This window comes from Taurulus bubalis (assembly GCF_910589615.1).
Source record: "Taurulus bubalis genome assembly, chromosome: 10".
NCBI lineage: Eukaryota > Metazoa > Chordata > Actinopteri > Perciformes > Cottidae > Taurulus > Taurulus bubalis.
In genome coordinates this window covers 7,324,483-7,347,451 of record NC_136598.1, presented here as the reverse complement: position 1 = coordinate 7,347,451, position 22,969 = coordinate 7,324,483, and the positions used below count along the sequence as shown (strand labels likewise).

Sequence of the window (22,969 nt, the reverse complement as noted above, 5' to 3'; positions counted from 1 at the left end):
TTGGTGTAGTTTACTTGGAGATAAACTCCTTGGTATAGTTTACTTGGAGCTAAACTCCTTGGTGTAGTTTACTTAGAGCTAAACTCCTTGGTGTAGTTTACTTGGAGCTAAACTCCTTGGTGTAATCCTGCTGTGGTTGATGAGAGACGTTACTTTGCAGAGTGAGAAAGCCAGCACAGCAGCCTCCCCAAGGTCCTAGTGCCCTAAGGATAAGTAGGCTATTGGATTGTAATTTGAAGGGGGAGAAAACATACAAACCAGAACGCACATATGTAGCACGTTAAAGTCATAAATAACTTGTCCATGTGAGAAACAATAGTTTAATTTAATGACATCACCAAAATAAAAATTATATATATATATATATATATATATATATATATATATAAATATAAATATATATATATATATATATATATATATATATATATATATATATATATATAATTTTTTTTCAAGCCAAATTAGTTGGGGGGCTGAAGAGCATTTCAGGGGGGCTTCAGCTGTAAATACTGTAAATAAACACAAAATAATCATAATAACTTTAAAACTATCCTTTGCTTCATTACACACAGCATAACACAATAACATAATCAGTAAAAATCGAAAAGCAAGTACAAGAGGTGACACATGTATCAGAGAAATATTTCTCATTTCCAATCAGCTTCTTCATAAACACATTTCAGTTTTGTGCTTTACAATTTGCTCCGTAGCCGGGCTCAGGTCCATGTTGGTCAATGTAGGAGACAGCTCAGTGGGAGAATATAGGATTTTATCACAGTCAAAGTTCTCAAAATAGTCCAATGAAAGGCCCCTCATTGCTTTGGCCGTCCAATCAGGTTGAGTCCTGAGTTCCAGGATGACGTCAACAGGCATCTTTTGAAGGATGAGAGAATCAAATGAAGTGCCGCGAAAGAAAGCCTGCATCTTGAAACACTCCAGGTTACGAAGCCGGTTCACTGGATTCTTGCACAGAAGCTGTAAAGAGGATGTGATATTTCCTTAAGAGGGATCCCAGTGGGCATGTTAGAGCAGTGTTGTTCAACCTTTTTTGAGCCGCGGCACATTTTCTACAATAAAAACATCCTGCGGCACACCAACAACCAAAAAAGTTCCAAAATGTCACATTGCAGAATAATACAGCGTATATGGTAGGTCATTATTGTGCTACCTACTGGCATGGAAGAGTATGTAATTACTCGGCCAGCCACTATTTTGCAGGCTCAGACTCTCAACAATGGAAAAATATATGCGGCAACTAAATAATATTTTTTTGGACTAATTAAGTGAAATTGGACATTTCCCACGGCACACCTGACGATCTCTCATGGCACACTGGTGTGCCGCGGCACAGTGGTTGACAAACACTGTGTTAGAGAGAGGAGAATCACATTTACAAACCTCAGTGAGCAGTAAGATCAGAGCAGAGCTGAAGGTCTCAGGTAGGACATAAGGAAAGTCTGTGACCTTGTTCAACATCGTGCTGTGGTCCGGCTCCGCTGGTAACGGAAACTGCAAAGTGCAAGTAGAAAAAAACGCCAGACAGTTAACACAGCACCACATGGAGAGCTACGGTAATATCACATGCATGTGCCCTCACCTCTCCTGTCACCAGTGAGAACAACATAATGCCAAAAGACCACCAGTCAGCAGCATGGTTGTACGGACCCCCAATTAAAACTTCAGGAGCTGTTCAGACAAACCAGGAAAACAATTATGAAAAAAAATAACCTCAAGACGAGAGGTGAAAAGGGGAAATTACAGATATGCAACACAAATTGCAGCACAATGGAAGAAAAACGAAACACAAAATCCCTTCCCAGGTGCTTGACATTCATAACTGGGTCAACTGAATCCAGTGGGAGCGAAACGCAGGTGCGTTGCTCTAATGCAGTCTAATGCAGCGTACTGTCCCTCAAACAGACAATATCTTTAAGTGTGGAAATGAAACCAAAATCTCACCCATGTATTGGATGGTCCCACATATCGTAAAAGCTTTTCCTCCTCGTTTCAGCCGCCGGGAGAGTCCAAAATCAGACAGGCGAAGGTGACCTGAACCATTGAAAATACACACTGAAACTCTCTCATGTTGTCTGCTGGGTGGGACCTGTCTAATTTGTGTCTTTTTTGTTATTTGTGTGCATAAAAAAGTTACCCTAATGTTTGTACAGGACAAAAATTTAAAAAATATGGCCTAGCATTACCTTGATCACTTAAAAGAATGTTCTCCATCTGAAAAAAAGGTACAATTATTATCACAGAAAGTCATGAATACAAATATGGATAAATTACATTACATAAAAAAAATAATCATACCTTTACATCTCTATGCATGATGCCTAAATTATGAAGAAATCCTAAAAAATAACAAACAAAAGACATAAAATGAGAATACACCACATAAATACAAGATGATCCATGTTTAAAATGCCCTTTTAACTCAAGCATGATGCCTGTGTCAATATAGGTCAACACTAAAGGTCAATATGATGAACTCATAATGATCAACGTCTGCATATGAACACTTACCCAGCGCACTGCCCAGCTCTGCAGCAAAGAGTCGGACCTCGTCCTCCCCAAACTGGCCCTTCAGTAACCAGTAAGTGTACAAGTCTCCGGTGGTGCAGTAGTTGCACACTGCAGAGGACACACACACAAACACACACTTGTTATGTCTTTGAAAGCGGCTACTGAGCTCATGTAGGCCAACATCCTCTGAAATTAAATTTCAGAAATGAGAAGCAGAAAATAGAACATTTTGCTCATCACACTGTTGCTCTGGAGGAAAAAGAAGAAGGGTTGAATTATGAGTCAGAACCACACATCTGTCTGTCTTGTCAGTCTACTGTTAGCTGAGTTATATCTTTTAATACTATATGTATATAAAGTAATGTATAATCAAGCTTGGTGTAAACTGGAAAAGGCATGCACGCAGTGCAGCTTTACCCAGCACAGTAGCACTCTCATTAGATGGCAGCGTACCGCTTCAACATCCAGCACTGACATTTGTATTCAGACTCAGGGATGCGGCGCAGTTGTGCAACAACGTAACTGCTCCATGTTCTATGGGAGTGGAATGGGAGCAGGGGGAACATACAGAAGGACAGGACAGTAGATAGTTCAGTGGTTGAACTGTGCCATCGTTTATGCTTATTGACTCACTAATAAAGAGATGGTGCTGCGTCTGCCAGCAGTCCTGCAGATTGTGGATGAATGGGTGTTTGAGCTGCCGCTGCAATTCAACAGTCAACACACACACACACACACACACACACACACACACACACACACACACACACACACACACACACACACACAGAGAGAGTGAGAGTGAATTTAACAGTGAGAGATGATCCAATAATCCAGATGATGTATCGTATGAAAGAGTTAGGACAGAAAAATACTGAATCATTCAGACATTATTCAAATATTTTCATCTTTTGTAACATCACTTTTAGCAGCAATGACCCATCTAACTCATACTCTGAGTAGCCATATTCATTTGTTTTCTTAAGATTATTCTTTTGACATTACCTCAGAGTGTAATGTCCTTAGATTTATTGTTTTAACAAATCAACCCAAAAACTATAATTTACCTTATATTTGCCAGAACATGTTTGGAATTTTTACTTGAAAAATTATATACTGATTATTAAAATAGTTTTTCCAATCAATTAATCAACTGGTGGCAGGTCTAATGTAAGTATATAAGAACAGTAAAGCAACAGTACTTCCACTGACTGGTACTTTCTTCCAAAACCATACCTGAATGATGACTTCTTCTTTTGACTGCTCCAGCAGTCCATGCTTCAAGATATCTGACTTTAGTAGAACCTGTGCAACAATGAAAATTATGACACAAAAAAGGATTTTATGTATTGTTATTATAACACTGATTATTACAGCTGAACTAACCTTAACAGCATAGGTCTTCTCTTTGACAACGTCTTTCACTTTCAAGATGGGTCCATATGAACCTTTGGCTATGAAGCCCAGGATCTGTGAAGCACAGTTAAATTATGTTTCCACTATCGGCTTTTTTCATTCTGTTGGACGTTCTCTTGTTGTGGTACCTGGAAATGGTCTCGTCCAGGAAGTTTACGCCGTGGGAACTCAGGCAGAAATACAGAGATGGAAGCTGGAGGAGTCGCCTCTGTGTCCTCTGGAGGCCGGAGGAGTTTGGGGACGGGCGGCCTGCCGTCCGGTCCCACAGGCCGAGAAAACACAGCCGAGTGTGTGAGTCTGTGATGGATGGCGATCCCCACGTTTGAGAGGAACCCATGGCTGAGTCGACGCTGAGCAGGTGGTCCTTCTCTCTATGATAAAATAAGTATTTGATTGTGATCATGGGTTGAAAGAAAATTAATATAAAGTACTATATAGTACGACTTCGTACAAAGATTTTGAGTGAAATTCTTACTTTTCCATAATTTCACAGCTAAAGTTATCAATCCAGTCAAATTATGCAGTGTTAAAGATGAAAACAACCCAAATCAGCTACATGTTTATGCACGTAAGTAAACTGTTAAAATTGCAATACCACACTCCAGAATATTTTTACAGTATAGTACTGAAAAACACAAAAACAGTATCTTGTTCTAAAGCACATTTACAAAATCATATTGTAAACCACAATTACTGTAGAGCAGTTATAATGTAGCGCACAATCACGGTAAAGCAGTTTTAGGCCTATCATAAAATATGGAAACAGTAAAGGTACTGTAAACAAATTATTCTGGTAACTTCTGCAAAAATACAATTCAAATTATGACAGTATAGTTTAACCTGAAAGTAAATACAACACTTTTTGCTGGTACACTTCTTCTTTTCAAAGCAGAACTTTAACTTTAATTCAAAGCTGCAGATCTGCTGAGACTCCGCTCCTTTAAATCCAGATTGAGGACTTTTCTGTTTGCTGCCTTTAATTGAACCAAATTCAAGGATTTTTATCAATTTCTGCATCTCACTAATGCATTTTATTTCTTAAACTGCACTGCAACTTTTATTCAATTTTTTACTTTTTGCTTGTTTTTTTGTTTTAATGAGTGTTCTCAATTGTTTTTAAATCTGGGTTTCTTCTGCATTATGTTTTGTTTTTAAATCTGGGTTTCTTCTGCATTATGTTTTGATGGTTTTGTGCGAAGCACTTTTAATCGCCTTGTTGAAATGTGCTGTACAAATAAACTTGCCCTGCCTTGTGATTGAATTTTTTGTTTTACATTCTTTCACCACCGTTTACAGGGATGATCTCATAAGATACATCCATGTTGCCTCGGCCAATATAATCTGTAATCATCAATTTACATATAATTATCATTTCCAGCTTCTGCAGTTTTGTTTAAAGATCTAATAACAAAAAACAGGAGTTATTGGTGCCTCTTTTTTTTTTAACCATACTTTCACAAGCTACACGAATACAGAATAGAACATAAAACTGCAGAAGCTTCATATTTTGAGCGAACAAAACTGTGCTGTTTTGAACAGTAAAAAGACAACGTCACAGCAAGCTTCTCCTGTTGTTTCTCATGCAGCTGCACAGGAAGCTCAGCGATCACTTAACTAATCAATACCTCTATTTCTGACTCCACTTTGTTGCATTTAAAAAGTAGTGCAGCACTATCTTCATTTCTTAAAACCCGGAGAAAGATTTTTCTACACATTCTTCAGAAAAGAAAGTCAATATTTTTGTCACTGCGAACATCTTGTTCGCATGTCGTTATATTTCTTCTTAGCTCACATCTACATCTAAATTTAAATCGGATCGACTCACCGGACTCCTCTTGCTGGCGTCGCTGCCCATACACAATCCAAAAGTCACACACAAATATGCACAGAGGCGATCGGCTCTTCCTCTCGCGTCCTGCTCTCGCTTTCCGTCTCGTCCATCTCCGCGGCTCCGGTCCACGTGTTGTCGTGTTGTTGTGTTGTTGAAGTGTTGTTGTGTTGTTGCAAGTCCTGCGCAGCGGCCAGGGCTCGATTCCGCTCCAGTTCAGGCTGTCAGATCAATGATCAGTGAGCTCACCCGGTTCCCACTGCGCACAAAACCAACCCCAAACACCGCTGCGAGACTTGTTTTTTATTGACAGAAACAATAAACCACAGAGCATAGCAATGTGAATACATCTGCTTTTGCGATATGATCCGTTTAACTGAAATGGTCGGGGCATTTTTATTTTGTTTCTTAGTAGAAATGTGACAGAAACAACAAGCTTAGCGCAACAGATCCGCAATAAATTCAAAAGGAAGAGACGTGGTTACAAAAATATCAAAATACTTTGCATAAAAAGTGCTTTAGTAATAAAATTACAAAACATACACTCATTGATTAGCTGCAACATATTTTCTTTTTCTTTTGCCACCAAGCCAAGTACGACATTGTCCATCACAATACATGTTTTTGCTGCTATCTTGTTGAGTATTGCACTGGGGTGAGGTGCAGTATACCCGCTAGCAGAGGGTGCACAGGCATTTACAGGTCAATTATAAAATATTCTGTGGTCATTTATGGGGGAAAAGGCCTTCCTGTCAGAGTGACACTCATACAGCCATTTACAATACCTTTCATTAGTAAAACATATACTGCTATTTATTTGTGATATCTTTTTTTTTTTTTACAGTGGACAGCATTGAGGGCTCTTCTAGTTGAGTCCTACTTATTCAGGCAGAAATACAGTGATCCTGAGCCAGCAGGAGAAGGCGCTCTCAGTCTTGCATTTATAGAATGCAGAGGAAACGGTAACAGTGAAGTGCTCGCTACACACTGTAGATCTTCTTCCTCGCTACTAGATCTTCCTCCTCGCTACATTCAATGTAACGCAAACGGTCATTATTTTGTCTGTGAAATGATAATGGCACACAGATAAACGAGATAATAATATGTATTTGGTCTAAATGGCACCCTGTTAATTCCTGGAGCTCTTTTATTTTGTCTAGTTAATTTAACCTGTATTTATACAGGTTATCTCATTGAGACACAAGGTCTCATTGTTAAGAGAGACCCGTTTGAGTTCCCAGTGGGGATTTTGGCCACAAACTGAGCATTATTTCAAAAACAAAAACATTATGTTAAGTTCAGCAGGCTCATATGATACAGTGAGATATCACCATAAACAATTTGAAATGCTCGACCGTTTCGCTTTGCGATTCACAAAGCCAGACTGATATCCCGACCCCGAAGTGGCAGTTTTCCCTGATCCTCGTAGCGAGGGATTGTGGCAGCTGCTGCTGCTGCTGTGGATCGTCCGTGCGAGCTCCGACTTGAATGTGCGAGTGTTTGCTGCTTCATTTGCGCCGACTGAAGATGCTCTTCTTGCCGGAGCTCTTGTCTGCACCGCTGAGGCCGATGAGGAGCCGAGCCTTCTCATCTTCCTCCTGCTGCTGCAGGCTGTTGTCCGACTTCCCTTCAGACGCCTTCCCCCGCAACTCTGAGCCTGAAGCCGGCTTCAGACGGAGCTTCTCCTTTATCATCTGAGCAAACAAATAAATACATTTTTTGTTTTAAATATTTGACAATGATTAATACATTTAAACAATAAGCACACTCTAAACTTAGAGGAAAACTCAAAATTGCAGAAAGAAACCAACAACAGATCATAGTCACACAGCTGAAGTGTGTTTCAAAGTTGTGTACCTGTGCTACAAGAGCTTTCCGGCTGTCCCTTTTCACAGCCATTGCAAAGTCCAGCCATGTCCAGGTGTTGTTATGGTACTCCAAACAGGGCAGAACCAGGTTCAGGTCCTTCCAGTCAACACTACTCTTTTCTCCCTAAATAAGTGGGATTAAAATGGAACCAAACATTCATTCAACATACATTTTTGGGGCTTTTGGACATCAGAAACAAGCTGTAAACTCAGCAGCTATGGAGCAACATTATCATTCATTTGGAGTTGTGTTAGTCCAATAGTCACTCACTTTTAGCTCGGTTTTTGGTCTCCACCAACTCTTGAGGGAAATGTCCAGCTTATTAGCTGCTAAATGTTCCACTGTGTTCTCCAGCTAGTTGCTGACTATGTACAGTGGGTTTATCAGAGCATTATTTTGCTAACAGCTGCTTGCGGCTGCTGCTGGTGGTACTACTACAATGAGAGCGGTGAGAGTGAACCATGTTTCACTTTTGATGTTTGCACTATTTTTTTTAGTACTGTTACTGAAAAATTTGACCTATAAATCTTATTTACTTAAATTCTATCTTTAGGTTTCCTGCAAAACCAAAGGGCCAAAATCTAAAAGTTAATAAAGTGCCAGGAAGCCATGACCATAATGATTTCCCATAATTAGAGTTAGTTTTGTCTGGAGGACCGTAGCTGTTTTAAGGTCAAGTCATTTTCAGTCTTATTTCTATTCAAATTGATTATCAATACAAATGATCAGGGATTGAATTAACAATAACAGTCAGTGTGGAGTTCACTAACAGCTGTTACCTTATAGCTGACACAGAGGGGCACTTGGGGAATCTTGACGTAGATGAAGGAGTTGTTCATAGCAGCTCGCTCCTTCATCTTATCAATGTCATCAACAGGATGCTGGTGGGAGGAAATCATAAATCATATGCTCCTATATTTCTCAATTTTCTTGTACTTTGACATTGAGCGCCAATAAACAGAAAGCAGGAATACCTCTGGAGGTTTCCTGAATGACCTCCTGACCCCCGCAGTGCGGTTCAGTCCTTGGGTGACACCTTTGCTGGGGCCCATAGCACCCATGGTGTCCTCTGATGACTGCCGAGGCTTGACAGCGATACCTGTGACACAGATCACATCAGCACTGTGGCCTCTGGATGACTCTGTACCCTACACTCCCAGTGAATCTCTCTCTCACTCAGTGAATCTCCTCCCCCCCCCCCAAGGTCATATCCAACATGACAGAGCCTTTTAATAGCTCAGAGAAATGACATAACACAGTAATGGGCTATTTGATATCTCTCTCACACACACACACACACATTTGTCAGAGAAAATCGAAACTATTATTGATCAGTTAGTTGGTATAGATTACAGGCTGGTGACCCCACAGAGAGACTTCTGCTGTCATATTGCCCCTGTTGACAACAACATACCTGTAGTAACCAATCTGAACTTGTCTTCTTCATCAGTGACCTCTTCCTCTTCAACATTTCTCCCCGGGAAGAAAAATCCCATCATCCTTTTGAAGAACTGGTACATCAGCTGGATGGTGAGAGGCACCACGTTCACCTGATTATGGAAACAATGATTCAAATAAAACACACTCCAGATGTTTCCGTGAATGTGGCTGCATGTGCATGTGAAGCTCTTCACCTCAAAGTGCTCCTTAACAGAGATTCCTCCCACAGGGGGGCGCACTTTACTGAAGATACGCAAAGCAAACTGCCGTCCTGACTGGCAGTTACTCTGAGGTCGAAGTACAACCTAGAAAACAAAAGGGAGTGAACAACATCATAAATAAAGCTATAGTTAGATTTTGTGTGAAAATCCTACTTTGATGACTTTTAACAGCACAAATTATTGATGATATAATGAACACAGCATGGACAACACCACGAGGTTAACATAAACTTATAATGAGTCGAGTCCTTGTTCACACATGCATCAAGGAATCCTTGAGTGTACATGCAACACTGAATATGAAAGTCTGAAGATGGAGTCAACACAGACGACAAGTCTTGTCACTGTACGAGCACTGTACATACCCTCACACGCTGCACAGAGGAAACCAGGCAGAGTCATAAATATCGCATCATGTAGGCTTTTTAGAAATACATGTCAGCATCAAAAGGGTGTTTGTCACGGATGTCACTGCATTTTGTTGTATAATTAAAGCAGGGTTGGTAATCTAGAAGAAACTAACAAGAGTACACTAGATTAAAAACATCTATCAATCCCAACAAAAACTCAGTGCCCAGTGTTACAAACTCTTTTCCAATAAATGCATTGAGCAGCACTAGATCCCAAAGTTGCTAAATTTAGCAAAAAGGTCACCAAGTTGGAGACACCGATAGCCCGTCCCTTCAGGACTCCCTACAAAGCCACGCCTCCAAATTATCATGATGAACGTAAACAACAAACATGGCTATTGTTAGTACTCTCAGCTGTAGAGCTAGCAGCTCGTCGAAGACTCCAGAAAAGCTTATTATTATTAAAATCCTGCAACAGCCACAGATAATGGATTTAGTTTTTTATTTATTGATCGCTGCCAGGATGTAATACAAATTTCAACAAGAATAACACAAATATGTTTGAAGATTACCAACCCTGCCTTTCAGGCTAAAATTAATTAAAGTCAAATTAATTTGCCTGTCTGAATAATGTGAGAAACATACCTTGTATGCTGCATTGGGCAGGAGGTTGTTCATTGTGAACCATCCCAACTCCAACAGATGCTCGGCCGTGTCGTCAGACTTGTTTATCTGTGGTAAGAAATAATTCACACTCATTGAGTGAAGCATTTATCAGTGATTAGTGTGAGGAGTAAAACATCATAAGATATTGTGGTGCAAATGTGTGATATTGTGGTGCAAATGTGATAGATGTTATCCTAGGATGGTTCTTTAAATACAGAAGGCTGTAAAAGGGTAAATAAAAGCTACAGACGGAGGCAGAGGGAATGTTTTTTGAAGTGCAAATAGTAAAAGAGGATATGAGAGGAGATGGATTAGTTTGGTGGGATGTCAGGTTTCAACCCTGGATGACTGATAAGAAGCGATTCTGCTGTCCTGTCTGCAGTGCTTACCTTACTGTACATAAATCTCTGCAGCTCCAACTCAGCAATGCCAAGCTGGCCGTCCTCTTCAGTCAAACACCAGCGGGCCTGAGCAAAGTAGATCTCTGTTCTCCTCACCACACTCACATCCTCTGGGGGCTTACGCAGTTCCAGCTTGTTTGTCCGTTGCAGCTGGAAGTCCTTAAAACACCTGAAAGACAGAGAATATACATTATTTGACCTGTGTGACATATCTCGTCAGTATTTTACGTGAATGAGTGCGGATGTGAGACCTGATGAGAATGTTGAGCTCTTCACTCTTCATCTGCATGTCATTCTTCTCCTGATTCAGCTGGTTTTGCAGTCTTATGTTGACCTCCATCAGTTCGTCACCATTAAGTTCCTCGGATTGTGCCTGCAATTTAATTAAATAATCTTTTTTCATTAATTATTTTTTCCCAGATAAACTCAATTGCAATTTAAGGAGTAAAGCACTATGTGACTCGCCCTGATATTGGAGTAAATCTGTTTCTCAAGACGTCTGATCAGGGCAAGGTGCTGCCTGACGGCCTCCTGGAGGTGCAAGATGCTGCTGCGCTGCTCCTCAGGGTTACTGGAGATTTCCAGCTGGAAACGGACACGCTGCTTTTTCTCACTGTGTTCCTACATGTCCAGAAGATAAAAAAAAACAAAACACAGAATGAGTCAGGAGGAACATCACTAAGGACTCACGTAATGTTTTATAAATTGGGATCATCTGATGCTCCACCCTACCTTGCGTCTGGGCTCCACGTGTAACAACAGGTTGTTGACAATATCCAGGATCATAGCGTACTGAACCGGGTTAGTGGATATCTCAAGATCGTGGTGAATGAGGGTGAAGGTGTCCACTGCCCCTGTTAAATCAACATAATAAAACTCTTTCAAACTAATTTATGGTGATTTAGTAATATTATATCCTCCCCTGAACCCAGATGCATTATTTCTTGCAGGCTAAAGGTGCAGTGAGGTGGTCCGACATACCAGCCTGTTTTTTCAGAAGGTCCTCCTTCTCGTGGCTATTCCTCAGCTCTGGTGGTTTGATCTGCGTGGCCACCTCTGGGTTGATGTCGTGACTGTAGCTGATGTAATGCATCCGACAGCTACAGCGTGAAATGATTCGCTGAACCTGCTGAGCCTCGTTCACCTGGGCTGGCTGGTTCCAGTCTACAGACACAGATGAGGGAGTTTAGAGTATGTGTGGTCAATGTCCTGCAATTCATATTTTTTTTTCCATTTGAGAAGTAATTTACCTGTAGTGGTGCACACCATTCCTCCCACAGCCTGGCCGCTCTCCATCAGCTCCAGCACCGAGTCCAGATTACGCTGCCGGTGCTCCTCTATGTTTTTCACCTAAACACAACGTAGCATCATGAGAAGCAAAGCAGAGCAGAAACAGCACTCCACACAGATGAGTTACTATGAAGCCTTGGTTGTTTGCGGTAGATACATATTTAGTTTTCTTCATTTTCAAGCCTGGTGTATTATACCATAAAACAAAATAAGATAACGTGTTTGCCATGTATTTATTAATTATCTGAAATGATGCCATAATACAGACACTTTCCGTCCTTTGATAAGACATTGCTCACAAGCTGAACAATTGTAATCCCTAGTTTAACAACTGTAAGAAGGAAATGTAATGTCATAAATTGTACCACTGAAACAAAAGAACAAAAAGGGGAAACAAATGTAAATTACTATGCTGATTTGTGCTTTTCTAATGACATCCTGTCTCTTCCAAGTCTTTAAGACTGTAACTACAGAGCTGTGTTTACCTCCAGCCACAACTGCCTGTCCTCCTGCTCAGAGGGGTTGGGCTCCATGGTAGCAAAGTACTGCATCCCATCCAGCAGACATGTCCAGGTGGTTTTCTGCTTCAGGGTGTCGTTGTACCAGGCTGGGTGGTGCTCACACTGAAGCAGCTGAGCCTTTGCTGCAGACACCAGCACACAGCCTGCAGTCTCGGTGCCGCGCAGCATCATCTGGGAAAAGCGGGGAAACAGATTAATAAAACATCAGGGCCTGATTGACCAATATTCAACCAGCTTTTCTGAGGAAATATCAATTAGGAAAATAGAAGCCTTTCAATATCAAAGAACATATTTTTGGAGTTTTGAAACAGCTTTTTCAACCCTTTTGTCATTCCATTAGTAGTAGTATACATGATCTTCAATAAGATGGAAAACAAACAAACTGGAGTAAATATGCTTTTTAGAGTGACATTAAGTAGGAATTTGATTGAACTTGCAACAAGGAAAACTAAAACAACAAATCAAGGCAGCTACCTGACAGTTGACCAACTCAATAAACCAGTTGCGGTTAAAGACATCATCTGTCTGACAGGCTGCGATGCCACACAGCTGGTCGCTGACACCTGAATCCTCCTCTGAAAACACCACAAACTTGTCCGTTTCCTCAATCAGTTTCTGAAGCATCGACGTTCCTAAAAAAGTGAAAAAAAGAAAGAAGGTTTGTGGGTCCTAATAGACTTTGCTTTCGTCTTTTACTTTTTCAAGCCATTTCCTTACCTTCATTTTGACTTTTTTCTGCTCGATTGACAGTGGGCATAACTGGTGTGGTGGGGGCTGTGGTGGGAGAGTAGTTGGAAGGAGACCGTTTGAGCTTCTTGGTGTGCAGCTGTGTGTCGATCCTCAGACCCTTTAACGCTTCAGTAGAGAGATTTCTCTTCAGCACAGACGCCTTTTTGTAACCGTCGTACAACCCGAAGGCTATGTTCCTGTTCGTCGTGGTCCAGGAAGCACGTAGGTCCACCAGGCGCAGTTTGTGTGTGTAAGAGGCATTAGTCTCATCCTTCTGGTTCACCTCCTGTCAGAAATAAACCAAAATTGCTTAATGACGAACTCTCCGACAGTGAAGAACAGGCTTGTTGTGCAGCCACCACTGGGCTTTTACCTCCTCCATGCGGTTGCTCTGTCGCTGGTAGCTCAGGGAGGACAGGCTGAGCAGGTGAGTCTTCTTCACCTGCGCGTTGATCTGGTGGTCAGCTGTCTCATCCCAGGTGGAGGCCATCAGGTGGACCGTCTCCTGAGATAGCTCACTAACCATCTGGGTCACATTCCATTCAGAGATCAGCCTCCTCATCACAGTGCCAGCTGAGAGACGATATGAAAAACACACAAGCACAAATCAACATAAAATCACACATCTGCATGTATGAATAAATTGTTTTTCCGGAATGGTATGTTAACATGTGTACCCTGTGGAATAAGTCTCTGTGCTCCTCGAGTGAAGATGTGGCCTTTGTTGCACTCCACTTGGACGCCTCTCTGTTGGGCAAAGGAGGCCCAGTAATGCACCTGGAGGACACACAATATGTAGAAATGTATTGTAGATATTAAGTGTGATAAAATGGTGGAAAAGGGTGGAATTGAATTATCTTCAGACAGTAGTAATTAACGTCCAAATCATTATTCAAATGAGTCAGGTTTTTATATACATATGCATTACCCCAAAAATAGCAAATAGCATATGAAATAAGGAATAGTATTTCCACATTATTCATTATGCATCAACTATTATGAGTCATCCTCAGACAGATAGCGCTGTTTGTTGAGTCCCAGGTACCGAAATGCAGCCCAAGCTTTCAATATAGGCTAATATTTTTCACCAAAGCTTCCAAGCCCCAAAATATTTAACTTTTATATTTGGGACAACATCTTTTGTGCACCGTTGCTGGAAGGCAGACTAGTGAAGCACTTACTTGTAGTTGTGGAAAGGCAGCTGTGTAGGACATCTGTTTGTAGTGCTGACCCAGCTTCTTGCGGATAGGCCTGAGGCTGTGGAAGAGCTTGCCTCTGCAGATAGGACGAGAGACACCCGTCCATGTGGCCCAAAAGTTCTGCATCCAGCGCAAAGTGCTGCTATACAGCAGAATTCTCGGCTGGGAGGATTCTACAAAGAAAGAAGTATATAGTTATCTACAGCAAAATACTATATGACCCTGGCTTTAAAGAGCAAAGGGCTTAGCTTGGCTCGACAGTTGCATGTACCTGTGCCACAGTGCTGGTTAAGGTCCATGGTGATGGAGAGGTTGAGGTTCTCCGAGCGAAAGGCTCTGTAGGAGTCATGAGGTTGTCCTGAGGTCACATCTGCAACGTTCTCCGCACAGCAGAGCATTACAGCGTAGTGGTCATGGGGGTTGCCATGGCAAAGCCATTGGAGGTCAAGGGTCATACACAGATTGGGCAGGTGTAGAAAACAGATATCATCATACCTAGTATGGAAAAAAAGGGGACTTGTAATACTGAGTCAATGAAAGTTGCATTTGAAAGCTTCACAGCTGATGCCTCCACTTACTTTGACGCTGTCCTGACATTTACATCCAAATCTCCTTTAAAAACAAACTGGCCTGGGTTCCAGTCAAAGTTCACCTTATTCCACTCCCAATGCAGGTTTTCTGTAGTGTTGTAAGGGTCCTGTAAGAATGCAAGGTTCATCATTATATGAGATTAGATGACTCATTGTATTCTGCATCACATGGCTCAGTTACATAAGCATGTGCGTGCCATGAAACATTCAGTGACACACTAAGTGTAAAGGTTAACTGACTGAAAGTGATTGTCATAAACACAACTTTGCTGAACCTGTTCTAGTGTAGATTCACAAAAGTTTTAAGGTGTACATTATTTTACCTCTGTAGCCAGCTGATGAAGATTGGCATGATCAATGTCCATAACCCAGCTCCCATGCAGAAGGAGACGACTTTTGTCCCACCAGGCCAGCAGAGGTGAGGGATCAACTGTGGGTTTGGTCAGCAGGTCAACAGATTGGCCAATCAAAGTCCAGGCGGCGTCCCAACATGGCCCCCACACAATGGTGTACAGAGAGATGGTCGCTGCATGAAGAGAATATTCAGTGAGGGTTAATGTGAGGTTTACTCTTTCAAACACTGTACATTATTATCTCACAATTGCTCAGAGAATAGCATGATTCCCATAACTCACATTTGAAATCATAGTAGAACTTGAGTGGTGGCATATTCCTGTGGACCGTCACATCTCCCCATGGCGGACCAAGCGGCACAATCTCTTTGCGATGAGCCCTGGCCTGTCCATCCTGCTCCGTCCCAATCAGACGCCCCGACAGCTCCCAGTCCCGGATCTCAAACAGGTAGCGAGGGTAATCCCGAATTCTCACTGGCACAGCAAGAAAAGAGGAGAGACAAGAAAGGTTTTTGTAAAAGTAAGCTAAAACGCTGGAGGCCTTCAATGACATGTTATCTCCAATTTAGTCTCATCTAAATCCCACCTTATATCTGTATATTTTGTATCAATTTACCCAAAAAAGCTGCCAGTTTGAACTTGACAGCACGGCACCACTGGACCACCAGAGGGAGTCCATCCCTGGGGAAGGGACTGATCCTGTCGATGTCCCTCAGCTGCTCTCTCACCATCTCTGGCCCATGAAGACACTGATCAGCCAGGACTACTAGCTCCAAGTCAGACACAGTCCAGGTCAGCAGAGACTTCCTCATGGGTGTGTTGATGTAAAGGCGGCGCGAGCGCTGGATGTAGATCTCAATGTGCTTTTTCTCCAGTGAACTATACAGCTCTTCAATCTTTCTAGCAGGGAGAAGTTCTCCATGCTGCTTGCGCAGATCTGCCACCTTCTTGTCCAGAAGCTGAAGACGCTTTGCACTTTCCTTACTCTCATCCTTCATTAGCTCGTAGTTGTCTCGCAGCTTGATTTCAAATATGTCGTCCAGGAAGACAAAGGAGAACTGGCTGATTTTGAACACAAGGTCAGGAGGCAGACGTTGGACGGTGGCGGCTTGGTTAGAGGAGCGATGCAGAGTCTTCAGCCACTTCTGCACATTAATGGCCATGTCAAAGGTGTTTGAGAAGTTGTACTGGTAGGGGAACTCGATAGCCAGAGAGGGGCAAGTGAGGACCCAGACACAGTTGTGAGGAGTGGTGAGGAAGGGGAATGTGTCTCTGTGCGGCTGCATCTCTGTCAGCTCGGCGTGCGTTTCAACATCTAGACTGTTAAAGGTGACGATGTCGTTGCCATCCAAGTTGAGGATCATGGAGGGAGAACGTATATGCATGAAACTAGCGTGTTTGGAGACTGTGAGGGCTTCATTGTGCAGGAGAATGTAGTTTTGTTCACTAACATGGGCCGTCAGACGAGTGCAGCCCAGTTCAACACGCACACACAGCCCTCGACTCGGGCCAGGAATGCTTTCACTCTCCGTGGGTTCGACTGGACTGTCCTCTCCTTTCTCTCCACAAAGCATACGCCAACAAGCCTGAGCTTCAGTCATGTGCTGGTATAAGACCATGTGGTCGGGTGGCGTCCACTCGACAGTGAGCTCCTCTTCACATTGAACCTGATTGAGACACAAAATATGAATATTGACACAGAGATTCAGTCCAGCCAGAGACATAAAACATATGGAGATCTGTATACCTGTAAGGTGTGGGTGGTGATGAAGTAAGAAAAGGCTATCTTGGTGAGTTTGAGCACAGGGTTTGGGGTTTGGGAGGCGGGGCAACATGACTCCATGTTATCCGTGAGTGCTTTGATTGCTGACAAGCTAATGCTTTGAAGAGACACCGTGGATCGATCTGCCGAGCTGTGGACTTCAACAGTGTCCATCCGCAAAGACACGGCTCCTAAAGAGAACAAGAGGAAATAAAAGATAACAAAAGATAATTAAACAGTGATGATAGACTGAAAAGCAGACAGTTGTGTGTATGCAGTGGTCTTTACACCACAAGATAAAGATGCAGTGAGGATTTCGTAAGACCTGTTACTTCAAGGGTTAGCTCTAAAATGGATGGATTTTTTTCATGATTGCTTTATCTCTCAAATGCCAGAAAATAGTGCCCAAGGTTGTGTCTTCAAATAGCTTGTTTTGTTTAAAGGAAGAGTACAAAACACAAATAAATTCTGTTAACTGTTGCATTAGAGCAAGTACTTGGTAATGTTCTGTACTTTTGCTTGAAAAATGAAAAAAGGTAGTTGCGGAGTAATCGTACCTCTTAATTGACTAATCGTTTGAGCTACACAGAAGTCTATTTGGGTCTTGTAGCGCACTATAAATATATTCATTACAGTGCTGTAGAGTTATGTCACATATCGTGATTTACGGCTCAAAGCCATGCAACATTCTTACATATTCTGAAATTATTTACCTGCTAGATTAGACAGTGTGAACACATTGACATCCTCCAGACAACAGTCCAGTTTGAACAGCAGCTGGAGCTGCGAGGAGGGGATGGGTGGAGCGGCATCATCACTAGAGGGAGACACTGAGGCCACATCTGACAGCTGTGGCCCAGTGTTGCAAGGAACACAGATGATGGACAGCAGGCGGGACAGACACAGTGCACAGGTCTCCGAGAGCTCCACTTGAAGCCCTTTCAGGCTGGACTCCACACTCAAACTTGGATTCATGCTACTCGACTCCATGTGCGGTCGGTTGAAACTCCCCTGGAGGGACGAGATTAGAAGTACACCAACATTAGCATTTCCGTATGAAAATAAATCCAAACCAAAAGCCATACACTTGAAAATGAATCATTAAAAATACATCAAAAACAACTTTGTAATGCCCCTACCTGTAGACTGAGCGTGTCTAAAATGAGCGCTTCTCCCCACACATGTTTACCAGGAGGATGGGGTGCTTGTTGGATATGAGAGCCCTGACCCACTCTCCACCAGAAGCTGTCCAGGGACAGTGAGACACGCCGGTGCACATTCTGGGACTCTGTGCTCTCTGTGTCAACTTTAATGTCAAGAAGATGCTGCAGTTCTACAGACACAGGAAGTGCAAGTCATCACAAAAAGATTATTTTGAGGAACTATATTCATTATATCAATTGCAGCAGTATTGAGATTCAAGTTTTTCCCCAAAAACAATAGTCACTAAAAGTTAACATGGATATGAAGGAGCACAAGTTAATGTGTAACATTTAAAGGGCACCCTGAGAAAAGACCTTATCTTATCTAGTTTGGCATGTTTGGAAAAAGTCTGACACAAAAAGTTGCCTGCAGAATAAAACCCACGAAGATTTACTGAATGTAACAATAGAACAGGACTTTAACACGATGTAAAGTAATAACATTAAGCCTGGTTGCTTAGGATGTTAAGGTTATAGATTAATGCAACAATGCCCTCATTTTGCTTTGTAGCAGCAACATCATGTGACGTTCACCTGCATTTCTCTGTGCACGTGTGCAGCATGTGAAAGACCTACAGTACCTGCACTAGCAGAGAGGAAGCCGAGCGCAAACGGCGTGGTGTCCCCCAGCTGAACAGATACATTAACGTTGGACACGGTGGAAGTGATCATCACAGGAGCATCCAGGTGAGGGAGGCGCCTGAGGAAAAGGAGGGTGGGCAAATAATCTAATGGACTACACAACACAATTACGCCATGGAACATGGAGTGATGCGCAAACAAACATGAATAAGAAAGAGAAGACAGTAAAAATATATTAGATTATTGTGACAGAACACAGATCAAATCATTCCAGTAAACATTGAGATGTGCTACTGAAAAGGTCTGGTTATAATCTCCCTAACCTGACCCATTAAACAATCGAAGCCTTTGATTTTTTTTTTTTTGCAACTTGCCTTTTTCTATTTGCTGCCTTCCTGTGGATTAGCTGTTCCCATGGAAATAGATGCAGCCAATGAGAGAACTCCTGGTGACGGTAGTGGATGATGCAAGTGTTGATTGTGAATGACCCGGAGATGTCAATTGATGTAATCTAAATGTCAAATAATATAAAAGAGACAGAGTCAAAATAATGTTAAGAAAAAAACGTATTATGGATTTAAGAATCTTTGCTCTCACCTGCAGGGTTGTCTTCAACGTGTTCACACAAAGGATTCGTTGCCTACTTTGTGAGAGGAGAAGTCCATCTGTCAGTTAAAACAAAGCAAAAAATGTCAGAATGTGTTTGTTATTCATAGCTTTTTCCTTCAACCAACTCTCTGCATTGCGTGCGGCACCCAGCTGTCCACTAACCCTCGAGAAGGAGCTCTAGACTGCTCTGGGGAAAGCTCAGCTCAGGTGTGAAGTTGTTAAGAGGAAGCTGCTCGTCATCACGTCTATAGCAGACTTTTAAAGATTTCAGAGTCCAGTTCAGGTGTCTGACAGGGAAAAGAATCATACGACGGTTCAATCAATAGTAATTCTAATTGTGCAAACCAACAACTATATGCAATTGATGGTAAAATGTTGACTCACTTTTTCTGGCTGTGCATGGACAGGGTTACATTTGTATTATCAAATTCCATGTTGACCTTCTGGGGAACCAGCCGATGAAACCGCTCCACCGTCTCAGTCTGGATGAACACGGTGTTTTCACACTCTGAAAGAAAACAGGTATCAATACTATTACATCAAAATAGTATGTATGATACAATCACAAATGTCCAGTCTGCCACAGCTAAATTATCTTAAAAAAAACAAACTTATACAAACAGCATGTAATGAAAACAATCACATGTTAATTGAAAGTACATTTTTTTACTTTGTTTATGTGCCAGCTGGTATTTTTTGCATGATGCATATTTTCGAGGCCTACTTTATAGTAAATGTATTCCACGTCATTGTTTAGCCGTCTGATGATCCCAAAATGTGTTTGGCATGAAAAACCAGAGTGAGCTAATGTGTCGTATCCTTCCCCTTTCCAGTTTTCAGTGTGTATTTACATCAGCAAAACTGTCAACCTTAATGTCTGTGCTGAGACTCTAGTTTTAACAATACATTTCTGAAAATTTTCAGTCAGCAATAAAAACCTCAAAAGACCACCAAGTAAATCAAGAAATACTGAGAAACAAACACTAAATACTTGACATTGTTTTCCAATGTTTTCTTTCTTTTTAAATGACTGCATAACTTGCTTTATTTTCTAGGTAGGTCAAATTTGATTAATTCATCATTCAGCACGTGGACATGTCAAGCACCTACAAAGTCAATACAGCACTACGATGTGACATTGTCCTCATTTTCTTGGTGTTTTAGCAGAACAGCTAAAAATATCACAGACAACAGACCATGTCCATGTGTTTTAGAATAAGCAGAAGCTCACTGATGTAAAGCCATTGGAAAACAACTAGAAGTGCCATCATAGTTACAATTATTTGGCAATAAAGGACACAGCTAATAGTTGTAGAAGTGCTGAATATACTGGTTAGACAAGTTGACATGCTTCCCCACTCGTACAATCAACCAGCATTCCAGACGTAACATGAACATCCCAAGATTGGTTGGTTATTGCCAAGCTTGTTTGCTTAATTATTCTCATCACAACTTTATGGCATTTCAGAGATTATACTTTGCGTTTGTTTTCTCACCAGATGCTTCCTGGTTGCTCTTTTTGGGAGAGGAGGGCAGCAGGAGTTGGCTAAGAAATAGTCCCTCATGGAGCTCTGCTATAAGTGTCATCACATTGAGGGACAGGCAACCTGGCTTCATCTCCGGGAGGCTCACATCTCCAGACAGCAGCAGACTCAGGGCAACTTCAGCCAAACATATATCCTACAGTGGAAAGCACGTTAGTCACTCACACCCAATCACAAGTTTCTATTTCAGGGGAAATACAAGAACTTACCAACTGACTGCTTTTAAGCACTTTACTGCTTAGCTGCCCGACTGAGAAGTCCCACGCCAACCTTTAATGAAAGACCATACCATTATACGTTGATCCTTCTTTCTTTTCTAATAACAGACAGAGTGTGAACGGCGCAGTTACCTATTACTCTGGTGGTCTAGTAACAAGGTGATGCCTGTAACTGTCATGTGCCATAGAGACTCTGACAATGCCAGGTTCAGGACCATCACATTGATGGAGCTGACATGGAACGACAGTAGCTGAAAACACAGGACCACAAGAAGTGAGATGCTGACTACAAATGCGTTCAGCAAAAGATTGACCTTTAGTGAGGCTCCATACTTGTGACAGAAAGCGTAGCGTTGTGGGGCTGACGGAAATCTTCCCAGACTTCTTTCCATGGCTCTTCTTCCCCAAAGGTCGGAGTGGTGCTTGCAAGTCGAACCTGACTCTGGTTTCGCCAACACACAAGGCCAGGTACCTCCTGAAACACAAACATGCAGCAGATGTCTCAAATAACATAGTTACATAATTTCGTATATATAAGGCTGGAAGATTACCTCTCAAACTATACAACTGACAAAACAAAAAGTGACAACTTACGGCAAATCCTGGTTTAGAAGTTTACTTGAAATCCATATTCTGTCAATTTCCTGTCATAAAGAGAGTTACGGTTATGGTATGGCGAGTCAAAAAAGTATCCTTGAAATAATTCGGGACAGTTGACAAACAACACAACATGTGTTCTGGCCATTACTGAACCAAACATGACCCCCTGAAATGAGAGCGGCCGCCTTGAAGTTAGCTCACTACATAAATGTCATGTTAACACCGTGTGTCTTACCAGAGTGTGCTGGGGGTGAAACTGGATACTAACTCCTTGGACAGAAAACAGTCCGACTGATTTGATCTTCAGATCCGCATTCAGTGCAGTCTGGAAGAATCGCACAGCCAGGGTGCATATGAGCCACCTAGAAACAACAACGGCAAGAGCATATATTTGTGATTTTGTAAATAAATTGTTCATGAAATAAAGTTTGGGTTAAATCATATCACTAAAATTGCAACCAAAAGCACACTGAATCTAACACATTACAAGTTTTACCTGAAAACGACACATAACAACACAATCCCAAGCAGAAGAATAAGCAGGAAGGACATCAGCAAGAGAGACATTGTGTCCAGAGTTGTTCACACCCAAATCTCGGACCTGAGTCTGGCTCTTCTTCCATCAGCTGCTGTCAAAGAGGAAGAGATGCACGTCAGCTGAACACACCTGGCATTCAGGTGCAAAAGTCGTGTGACTGGTTGCTAAAACAACTAAATAAATAAAAAACTAAACAATAATCAATTGTCCTTCACTGTGACGTACTGACGCAACATTTATTCTGCAGATTAACGCCCGTTATCGCGTTTCTTCAGCCAACAGTAGCGCCTCACAGGGAAGTAGCACGTCGTAGCTTCACGTCATCACTCAGTGTATGTGTGTGTGTGTGTGTGTGTGTGTGTGTTACCTAAACGTAGTCCTCGTCAACGAGCCACCGGCGGCAAAAACACAAGGAGCCTGCAGCGTCGGCCCAAAGTAACAAAAGTACCAAGTAGTTTGAAGGCGTTGGTCGACGCGTCATCCAGAAATCACTAGCAAATCTGTGTTAGCAG

The 22,969-nt window shown here is 42.0% G+C and overlaps 2 protein-coding genes across 2 annotated transcripts; both read right to left on the bottom strand.

Moving 5' to 3' along the window:
• Positions 1-669: 669 nt before the first annotated feature.
• Positions 670-5,800, bottom strand: LOC306742119 (ribosomal protein S6 kinase-related protein-like; the record flags this gene model as incomplete). Its single annotated transcript, XM_079224460.1, has 12 exons — positions 670-978; positions 1,402-1,512; positions 1,601-1,689; positions 1,963-2,052; positions 2,205-2,232; positions 2,317-2,357; positions 2,530-2,637; positions 3,163-3,232; positions 3,766-3,834; positions 3,916-3,999; positions 4,074-4,316; positions 5,771-5,800. 12 exons carry the CDS (start codon positions 5,798-5,800, stop codon positions 670-672), a joined length of 1,272 nt encoding a protein of 423 aa, XP_079080586.1.
• Positions 5,801-6,061: 261 nt separating this feature from the next.
• On the bottom strand, positions 6,062-22,540 carry LOC306742118 (bridge-like lipid transfer protein family member 2). The gene is made up of 39 exons (XM_079224459.1): positions 22,416-22,540; positions 22,155-22,281; positions 21,914-21,963; positions 21,653-21,794; positions 21,452-21,570; positions 21,281-21,371; positions 21,054-21,237; positions 19,942-20,065; positions 19,720-19,844; positions 19,546-19,613; positions 19,323-19,459; positions 18,948-19,102; positions 18,304-18,497; positions 17,878-18,175; positions 17,150-17,355; positions 16,019-17,069; positions 15,685-15,876; positions 15,373-15,575; positions 15,038-15,156; positions 14,731-14,954; positions 14,442-14,632; positions 13,938-14,037; positions 13,634-13,833; positions 13,249-13,546; positions 13,006-13,163; positions 12,496-12,702; positions 11,971-12,070; positions 11,702-11,884; positions 11,453-11,574; positions 11,174-11,341; positions 10,972-11,081; positions 10,709-10,889; positions 10,299-10,385; positions 9,277-9,387; positions 9,057-9,192; positions 8,617-8,741; positions 8,422-8,523; positions 7,631-7,765; positions 6,062-7,467 (listed from the first exon to the last, which is right to left on the bottom strand). The coding sequence occupies exons 1-39, from the start codon at positions 22,484-22,486 to the stop codon at positions 7,282-7,284; spliced, it is 6,780 nt and encodes a 2,259-aa protein (XP_079080585.1). The 5' UTR covers positions 22,487-22,540; the 3' UTR covers positions 6,062-7,281.
• Positions 22,541-22,969: the final 429 nt, after the last annotated feature.